The sequence below is a fragment of the Rattus rattus genome, chromosome 1 (assembly GCF_011064425.1).
Source record: "Rattus rattus isolate New Zealand chromosome 1, Rrattus_CSIRO_v1, whole genome shotgun sequence".
Classification (NCBI taxonomy): Eukaryota; Metazoa; Chordata; class Mammalia; order Rodentia; family Muridae; genus Rattus; species Rattus rattus.
In genome coordinates this window covers 136,702,778-136,713,356 of record NC_046154.1, presented here as the reverse complement: position 1 = coordinate 136,713,356, position 10,579 = coordinate 136,702,778, and the positions used below count along the sequence as shown (strand labels likewise).

Genomic DNA, 10,579 nt, shown 5'->3' with positions numbered 1-10,579 from the left:
CTATCACTAGACTTCCTTCTCCTCAGGCTCTTCTCCACTTTTGTCCCTGCAGTTCTTTCAGACAGGACCAATTATGGGTCAGAGTTTTTCACTGTGGAATGGCAACCCCATGCCTCACTTGATGCCATGTCTTTCTGCTTGAGGTGGGCAGGGAGTTCTTACACAAGACATGGCAAATACTTGGGATTTTTTTTCTTTTTTCTTTTCCTATGACAACACTGATTTTTGGAATGTTAAGCTCTATGTCCTCCTGGTCTCTGTCACAGAGCCTTGTCTTTTCAGTTACACAGCAAGAAGCTGTAGACCCTGGGCTCAGCATACAAAGCGCTTGCTGTGTAAGAGAAAACTGAAGCACATCCCGCACCAGTGTAAATGCCAGGAGGGTATGGTGACCTCCTGTAATTCTAGGGCAAGTTGGCTAGACTATCCTGTGCATTGGACTCTGGCTAAAGGGAGAGACCTTCAAGAGAGAGCCGTGGAGGAAAACACTCAGTGTAACCTCTGGCCTCCACACATATGCACACATATGTATATGTACAAGCACTCACACATGCCTCCACAAAAATGCATACCACACACACATGTGCACGTCAAAAAACTGGAATTGTAGACATAATGAAAAGAATGAGGCGTCTGGTATCCCAATAAGATTTTACTCACGGATTTGCTAGTCTGTATGTCACATGTCACTTCACGTATGACACGAAATGTGCCCTCCCTCCAAGTATTTAAAAATTATTCTTAACACTTAGGCTGCACAGAAATAGGAAGAGTAACCTTGCTCCATGGGTATCATTTGCCAACCATCACCACACAAGAATAAAGACATGAAAGGAAGACATCACCGTGACACCCATCATTCTGTGGATGAGAAATGGGCTTTCCAGAAGCCATGGAAAGATGGATGGGCACATTCAATTCAAGTCATAAAACTTGTTCTAAGAACAAATTTAGTTTACTACAGATTAATAGATAACAGAATTGTGTTACTCTTATACATCATCTAAACAATTAAAAAAAATTTTTTTCTTTTTTCTTTTTTTCGGAGCTGGGGACCGAACCCAGGGCCTTGCGCTCGCTAGGCAAGCGCTCTACCGCTGAGCTAAATCCCCAACCCCAACAATTAAAAATTTTGATAGGGAAAATTACTTCCTAAAATAAGGGAAAACAGGAAGTACAGTGAGTTCACAGCTTAAGCTACATGGAGGGTCCCAGTCAGCCTGGGTTGCTAAGGGACTCTGCTGAAATGAAAAAGAAAAGGGAAACATCCTACCTAGGTAATAACTGCATGATAATAGTGATAAGATTTTAAAAGTTTAAGGAGTCCCGTGGATAAAGCTCACTGCGGCAGGAGCCTCTGCTCGGCACCCACGACACCCTGCTTCAGTCCCTGAGGACAAAAACATGGTATTGAATTTTTCTGTAACCATAGGGAGACATTTGAATGAGTGATTCCTTCGGATAGTTTTGGATTTCTTCAAGATATGAATGAGACAAAAAGAAATAAATAAGATAAAAATTACCGTAGATGAATAATTTAAATGTTCTGTTCAAAGTTAAAAAACACACAAACATTCATACATCATTTTCTGAAAGGTGTGTAATTTTAAAATTACTAAATGTTGTAATTTTTTATATTTATGGTTATAAGAAAAAGATAAATATAATTTACATATAAATATATTTTAGTAAAACTGGCACGGGTAATAATTCTCTTAAAGTACATTACCAAAGCATTATTGCACTCAGTGTTTAAACAGCATTATTCAACTTTTCATTATTGTTCTTCATCTGCAGGGCATTTAGAGATAAAACATAAACTGTTTTTAAAGACCATGTAATGTCAACTTGTACTTAATGAATTCCACATACCTCAGAGTTAAGTTTTTTAATTGCTCATTTTCTCTGAGTCCTGATTGAAAATTTATCTTTTAGGTTGATTCATAATCAATTATGACATAAAGATTAGCTGTATTTTTTAGACAAGATCCCATTCTGTAGTCCTGGCTTATCTGGAGCTGATGTAGACCAGAAAACCTCAGACTCAGAGATCTGCCTGGCTCTACCTCTCGAGTGCTGGGATTAAAGGCTTAAAAGGGAGGTGCCTTGTTAATTCCTAAAAAGTACTCTTCTCATTGGCATGCATGTCAAAGGGGGGGAAAAGATAAGGTAGTTGAAAACTGGAATGAAAATTTCTAGCAACAATAAAATAAAATATAGCGAGAGCATGTCGAAACCTCCCCAGTGTTTCCAGAACAGTAAGATTATTTTCAAAGCTCATAGACACAGAAAAGGCTGAAACATAGTTTCCTTTGCCTTTATGCAAAGCACGGTATGACCCATTACAACATTTTTATAATACAGTCTCACACCTGAAGAACCTTACTAGTGAAAAATCAGTAATTTCACTAAAACGTGAATTGCAAGCCCTTTCATAATTAATCGGTAGTTTTCATAAAAATATAAAGCAATTTCCTTAGGAAAAATATCCTGCCAATTGGAATATCTTCATTTTGAAAATAAAAACAAAAGACATTGCTTTCTGAAAGTGATGAAACTCTGGGCCCAGCTATGTGAACACCCAGGAATGTGGGCAGTGAAAACAGAGTTCTTCCCACTAATCCAGTCGCTAGGGGGCATCAGTGAGTATTGGTCCCGAAGGCCTGTTTAGTGATGACTCTCAGCCGCCAAGTGACATCATCCAGTGTCCGCTTCTTCCAACCACATATCAGTGTTTCAGTTTATATTTAAACTCAATATCATGTAGTGGTGGCAAAATTCCCAAGCCTGCCCGGGACTGGTCTAGAGGGGGACACTTGACTTGGCTCTCCACAAGCTCCAGTTCAAAGCAGGAGAGCATCAGGATTAAAAACTGCTTGATTTCTTGGACGGCAAAGAGTCTTCCAGGACATATTGTCGCGCCTGATCCGAAGGGCATGTAGAAACACTTCAGCTTGTTTCCCTTACTGTAGAAGGTGGTCTTTGCTTTCCCGCTTTCATCAAGGTACCGGTCATATTTGAAAGTCTGCGATAAAAATACAGCAAGCCAATGAGCTCTTTTGAAAGAAACTTGTCCCATCCTTGACTTGGGAGACCCAAAGTGTAAGTTTCTACTAATAACTCCGTCCTCAGCAAGTTAGCACGCAGCCAGCTCTGAACCAGAGGGACACTGGAAAGAGCTTACAGAGAGCTGGTCAACTAGAAGCTCTAGGTGCCTCCAAGCTCTGCCTGGGGACTGGTTCCTCAGTTAGGCAAAGAAGCAGGAAGGTTTCTAAACAGAAACTAAAAGGATGAAGTCAGATACATTGTCCTCCAATAGTGTGGATATGGGAGAAGGTACTTTTTAAAGGAAAATAAAGGTAGCTTTGCAATGACTGAAAACATAATAATCTAGCAGAATCTTTGAAATGAAAAATATAAGGACTAAAACTCTTGTCTCTATCAATAAAGTGTCCAAACATATTAATGTTTGCTGTAATGATGGGGAAATAACTATGGTCCCGATGAGCAAATCAAAGCTGTCGTACAAACAAATCCAAACCCATTCCTTATCTAAACCTGCATGGATACCACCACGATACTGAACTTTGATGAGCGGAAACTCACCAAAGGGTCTGGGTAGATTTCGGGGTCCAAGTGCATTAACTGTGGGTAAAGAGCGATCATGTCATCTTTTCGGATGTTATAGGAACCATCCTCCAGATGGAGAGTGAAGTCCTCCTTAGCTGTGCGGATATTCAAGGATGCACTGGAAAGCCTCAGAGCCTCCTTGATGATGCTGTCTAGATATTTTAAAATAGAAGAAGTCAGATGGGAGGGAGGAAAAGAGGGAAAGGAAATGGCAGTATGGGAAAGAATAATGTATATATTAAAACAATCTCGATTTATTCATTCTTATGTTTGCAGCTGTTTTGCCTGTATGTGTGCACGTGCACCATGCACACGCCTCATGTCTGCACAGGTCAGAAGTTGTCAGATAATCCAGGCCTGGATTTATGGATGGTTGTGAGCCTCAACATGGGTGCTGGGAGTTAAATATGGGTCCTCTGCAAAAGCAGCAATTGCTTTGAACCTCTCGGCCATCTCACCAGCCCTGAGTGTATGCACTTACAGACTACATAACATAAAACCTGAACTACTTCTGACAACCTACACAAAATGGGCAAATGTAAAGCCAATGGGTGAAAGCTTCCCAAAGCCGTGTATGTTGCTACTGTGCTATTCTTGGCGACTCGGGTGTTCTAAAATATATTTTCAATCTGCTCATCTAAGTCAGTGGTTCTCAACCGGTGGGTCATGACCCCTCTGGGGTCAAACAACCTTTTCACAGGTTACTTATGACTATCCAAAACCACAGACTTTACATTACAATTCATAATAGGAGAAAAATTATAGTTCTGAGTAGCAATGAAAATAATTTTATGGTTGGGGGCCACCACAACATGAAGTGCCACAGCATTAGGAAGGCTGAGAACCATTGATCTAAGTTAATATTTGGTATGATATAATATTCTTCACCATCAGTGAGAACTAGATAGTGACCCCTCATTTTATAGAACATTAATATTATTTCTGTAGAACACCAGACAGTTAATGATATTGGATAAACTAGTAATCGGTTTTGTGTGAATTGTGGTTGATCAGTTCTGAGACTAAACACGCTGATAGAGAGATGTCTCCAGTGATTCCACGGATGTGCCATTCAGTGTTTCGGAGGTCTCCCTTTCAGCCGTACATTATCTGAGGATGTGAAGTGCTGTCCTGCCTCTGAGTAGAGGCATGCAGGAACGCGGTAAACCTCAGACTACTTGGAGTCTAAGAGAGGTCCAGTCCAGCCTTCCAGCCTCTAACCTCCGCTGCCTTGTTCTCAGGGTCCACGACATGATTGTGTGCACAGTCATAAATAGTTGGTGCTTCGTTTACAAATGAGAGGGGGGAGGTGACCAAGTCTCCCACATCTGGCAGCACTGGACCTAGATTTCTGCCACTATTGTTCTTTAACTTTCTTTTTGTTCTTTATGAATTTTACATCATGCACCACCCAGTCCCACTCATCTCCCCATCCCCCCACACTGCCTCCTACCCTACAACATCCCTCCAAAAGAAAAGAAAACAAAATAATAATTATTATTATCATAATTATTATTGTGGAAGCTGTGGTGAGTCACGGTCTGGCACGTTCTACCCAAACAGCTTTCTCGCTAGTGTTCACTGCAGTGAGTCATTGGTCTGGTTCGAGGCCAGTATTGATAGTGTAGCTGAAGCCAGAGGGCTGGAGCCAGACTTCTGCAACTTTTAATAAACTACACTGTCTGGTACCATATGTCGGCTTCTGTCCCTTACAGGAGAGAACTTACAGAGACTATTTTACTATAAACGCATGACGCTTCTGTATTCTAGCAAATATAGAAAAGCCTCAGTCCCACTACCCAGCCCAATCATTCTTCCTTGATGGTACCTGGCTCCCATTAACTCCATCGTTCATTCTTCCCTAACCTTAATGGTTTGGATGGACTAACACAGAGGCGAAGACACAGAGTGGCTGCCACTGTTTCCTTTTCTGATCCCATGCATCATCCCACCCTCTGGGTCTCAGTCCCTTGCTTGGTAGATACAAATGAAAATGTCCCTAGCTATCAGATATTTTGGGGGTGTGCAAAATGCTTGGCATCATGTATAGTACATAGTTTGTGTTGAGCATTGTTACTAATGACAAGATGGATGGGGGTAGCATAGCGAGCACACCTAGTACCGGCAGGTCATTCAGTTGCACTTGATCCAAGTAAATGGCACTCCCTCCAGAGCTGAGCTCTTGGCCAGCATTCTGTAAAGCTCCACTCACTTCTTCAGAGGCTGCTCTCATTGCTTCAGGACTCCTGTGGAAAGAGCCGTATGGGGAAAATGTCCTCATTCAGAGATCTGCAAGTAAGTAGGGATTATCCCTTTCTTTTAATGAGGTGGGTATGGTAGCAGGAAGTATGCCAGGAGAGGTCCTGGTACTAGGGCTTGCAAGGGGAGGAGGTCATGGGAATGTGCGGGAGGATGTATGGCAACGGGAGTCTTCCAGGGAGTATGCAAAAGGGCACTGAACTGGATTTGTGTCCTTGAGTTTAGGAATGGGCATTAAAAGGGGCTTTGCTATGCAAAAGCAAAGCTTTGGTCAGATCTCTATAAACTAAGGATTGTAATATACGATGAACATAGTAAGTCAGAAGGGATACGTAATCTAACATACAATTACAAGGGATTAGTTAATTCTCAAGTAGAAGTTAAAATTTACTCTTAAAATTCATACCATGGCTTCAGAACTGTGCTTCCATTTATATATTACTATTTTTGAATGGTGGGATAAAGGATATTCCATTTCAATGCCTGGAAACTGGTGGGAGGCTGAGTTTGAAACCTACTTTACCTGATTACAGTGAACTGAGCCTCAGAAATGTTTGACTAACAAGTAGTTGTGCTATTTAAAATATGGCTGCAGCTCCTATATGATACAAAACTGATGGTGTTACTTTGCTATGAATTCCGGTGAATTAGTAAGGTGTGGTCACTGCTCTTATCACACCTGCAAGTCAGTCATCATTTCAAATGTTTATATGGTGGTGACCACTGCACTCATGGATTTAATTTGATATTAAGAGGAACACTATCGGGTGAGGAGCAAGACCAGGCCAGGCAACCTGTACTAATGGAGCGCCAGCCTGTCTGAGTTCTGTGGCTTCTGGGACATTCCTTTCGATGGGATTGTGCACATAAAAATTGCTGCTTCTGTTACGCACATGCTAAACACGGACATTGACTATTACTTTCTTTGTTGATAGCATAGAAAGCTCTATAAGTCTTTTTGGGTTTTGAGTTTAAAATGCAATTTCTGTCATTGGGAAGTTACCTGATCATTTGAAATAAGCTCCAAAAGGTTGCAGGAATGGTGTTTGCTTGAGATGCCCAGAGGATAGCGAGGTGCGTCTTGGCCTTCTCCATATCATCAAAGGTGGAGAGCGTGTCATTGAGAAACATACGTAGACGGATCAGTTCAGAGACCTGGTCCCTCACATACAGGTTCTTGTGCTTCAAGCCCTCAGCCAGCTTCTCCCGAGCTTTATGTGCGGTCTTGAACAAGTGAATAGGAAGGCCCGCCACCAGTGCCGGAAAGACTTGGTCAAATTGTTTGAAGTTGTCAAGGTTGTTTAGAATAAGCGCTTTTTGTGTGTCTGTCTTTGAAATATCTCTGCCAAACAGTGTTAGATAGCCGGCTTCAAACATCACTCGGTAACAGAAGGCGTACATCCCTTCCGTGACCCAGGCATCGCTCTTTGATTTAGGAAGGTCAGGAGGTTTCATGACAGATTGGAGGTTTTGCATCATGGCTTCAGAAAGTGAACACAGAGCATCTCCCTGGAGGGTTTTGGTAAAAGTGTTGTTTATATTTTCCGTGGTATTTCCATCATTTGGGTCAATGCTTCTGTGTCCAAATGCCTGGTAGAAAATAGAATCCATGAAATGGGGAGGGTCTAAGCCCAAGCTAGCTAGTGTTAGAGAGAGACTGGAAGATAGATTAAATACATTCCCACTTCTCTGTCTGGCCTTCTTTAATATGATTTTACAACACATTCCAAAGGTAGAATCAAGTCATACTCTTCCCTTGGGGTCAAGTTTAAATCCCAGCTTTACTGTGGGATTTCTCTGGATGGCCATCATCCGTTGGTGTTGTTCTAATCTGCCTTTACTTTCTTTGTGGATACTCTTTAACCAGATTTCAATGTACTTAATGACAGAGACTATAACTGATATTTTCTTGCAAAAGATCATTAAATGCTGTTTTCTCTAGAACAGATTCTTGATGGCTTCCAAATCGTGTTTAAATATACAGCCTATATCTTAGGAATGAAACGTGTGTACATGGACTGAAGGCTAAGAGTGCCAACACCCTGCTCAGGGTGTTGTGAAGGGACCACTGGTGTTATGAATCTGTACCTTCCTGATTCCTGCAGTGTCCTCTGTCTCCGGAATCATAAATGACAGGTTTACATCTGCCTTAAATGTCTAATGCTTATTACTAAGAAACGCCCTGATTTTATGTTACCTCTATTCTGCAACCTAACAAAATTGGAACAACTAAATACACTAACACATCAACAGACCAGGAAACAAACAGAATCTGTATAACGAATTAATTACCTTCGCAGAAGTAGTGTAATGAAATTTTTTCCAGTCAAAATATTTTCCATGACATAAGACTTTGTGGTATGACAGGGAGTTTGTGATGAAATGGACATATTTCCCCATCAGTTTACAGGTAAAAACGTGACCATGCTTCCTTTGATTAGCTCTTAGGAACTCAAGAGGATTAGATCCAAATTTCAGAGCACAGCCCAGGTACGGAATCAACCCGTTCTCCAAAGGAGGTTCACCGACTTTCCTGGAAGACAGAGATTTGAGAGGTTAGGGAAATGACATGTTTAGTGTTTTCTATTACTTAGTTCAAGCTTCATGACTACAGTTTGTAGATACTTTTTTTGATGGTGGGGGTCCTGCTCTTTTACTAAAACAGTGGCTTTTTTGAGCCTACTAAGATATTGGTGAAAGGTGATTATTAAATCTACCCACTCACCAACCCAGCCAGCAGCCCACCCATCAGTCTATCCACCATATATACATACATCATCAAATTGTTTTCTATGCCTGTGTCAGATTGCTTTTTCCCTATGACAGGGCTTAAAGTGTTAACACAGCCAACAAGATTCTTGTTCTTGGTGTAAAAATGAAACTATCACCTAATGATTAGACTTGCTCTAAGAATCATTTCCCCGAATGCCTAAAATGTTCCATTTGCTTGGTTTTTTTTTTTTAAGGATGTGAAACATCAAATAACAGAAAGGGCTACAGCACTAAAGTTTTAACAACCTACATAATTTAAAATATTGGCATTCTGAGGGCTGGAGGTGTTACTGAAGAGCAGAGCTCGTGCCATTGTGAAAAAACCCTCCATTTGATTCTCAACTCTGAAAAAAAAGAACGTTAGTATTCTGCAATGATATTTGGAAAGAACAGGAATCTCGTTTGAAAAATTAGATAATTATAAAATGAAACTGGGTCAGGTAAACATTGACAGACAATGAACTATAATCCACTACTCTTTTACTCTCTCTTAAATGTTTTATTAAAATTATAAGCTTATTTATCTCCCAACATAAACGATTCAATTTCTTGTAAGAACAATTAAGTATAATTGATATTTCCTTTCCTAGCATGAAAATTAGCAGTTTAATTAAAACTGAAAACTCTCAGGTTTGAATTAAAATAGCCAAAGGGGCAAAGAAATTTCTTTAAAGTAAGACAGCACACAGTGGTCTACCTCTCTGAAGATAATGCCAGGGGCATTCTCCTATTTTGATGTTGACATAACAGAAAATATCTTAATATCTTAATGTCCCCAAATGTTCTTTGAACTATTCAAATTGGTGTCATGTGCAGGTGCCAAGGTTGCACAGCCACACAGCTGATTACCACTGGAAAGAAACGTTAGAGGCAGACAGACTCACACTTGGAGCTCTCACCAGGCTTAGACTGAGTCTGAGGAAAACTTGAATGAATGCGTGCTTGCTGAGGCAGTGCATCTATTCAGTTCGTGTCACAGAAAGATCCCTCCCAAATACTACTCTTCTTAGCTTAGGTTTGTTCCACCCATGCAGGCATAACCTTACATCAATGACTTGTGATTTCTTTAGTTATATTTCACAAGATCTGCATTACCAGTGGCGTATGTGAATGTTCCAAGGGGGAACTATCTACATCTTGCTAGATTTAGTCAAAGAAGTACGTCTTTAAATTTTAAATTTGAAAATATTAATGCATTAGTATTTTTTGCACTACATAATAGTGAAGGCAATGAATACTAGAAATAAGCTAAAAGACAAATTTTTAAAAATCTTTCCATACCTTCTCCTTATCCCAACAATAAACCATATGCAACAGCTCACCAACACGGCAATTCCCCAAATCAAAGAAACAGTCATCATTTTGCAAAAGCAGGAAAATTTCCAAAGGGGAGACTCTTTGCCTAGCAAAGCAAGGCTGTCCCGAAACAGTGGGTCTGACTAGACTTTATATGTGCACAGGACCATGATCCAATAACTTGAACTTGAGTGACCAAAGCAAACACTATTTGTCCTCCTACTAGAAAAAAAGAAGAAAAAAATAGCATTACCCGGCCTTGAACTAAGTCCATAGTCTCAGAAGAGGCTCCAGAACAAACAGAGAGCTGCAATACTCGATAAGCTGAAGGTCTGTCCCTCATGTGCTGACATAACATCCAAAGCCGGGACAGCAGCTAACGCTGTGCTCTGTGTGTAGAAAAAGAAGTAAACAGATGAGCACATCTGTCAAAGGCATGGAGCACGACGCAAAGCAAAACAGGCAGAAGCTTCCCATCACAACACTGGCTGCCCATAATGTTAACCTTCGGGGAAAATTATTTAAATGAACCTCCAGAAGTATCCCGCAACCAATCCTAAGGGATGCGAACTGTGTGGAACCATTCTCCTGCTTGACTGCTCGGTGTGTTTACAAAGCCACA

At 40.8% G+C, this 10,579-nt stretch overlaps 1 protein-coding gene across 1 annotated transcript; it reads right to left on the bottom strand.

Moving 5' to 3' along the window:
• Nucleotides 1–2,662: 2,662 nt before the first annotated feature.
• Nucleotides 2,663–10,050, bottom strand: LOC116889445 (cytochrome P450 7A1). Its single transcript, XM_032890518.1, has 6 exons — nt 9,943–10,050; nt 8,182–8,422; nt 6,893–7,479; nt 5,746–5,876; nt 3,607–3,782; nt 2,663–3,025 (listed from the first exon to the last, which is right to left on the bottom strand). The coding sequence occupies exons 1-6, from the start codon at nt 10,020–10,022 to the stop codon at nt 2,729–2,731; spliced, it is 1,512 nt and encodes a 503-aa protein (XP_032746409.1). The 5' UTR covers nt 10,023–10,050; the 3' UTR covers nt 2,663–2,728.
• Between the last annotated feature and the right edge of the window lie 529 nt (nt 10,051–10,579).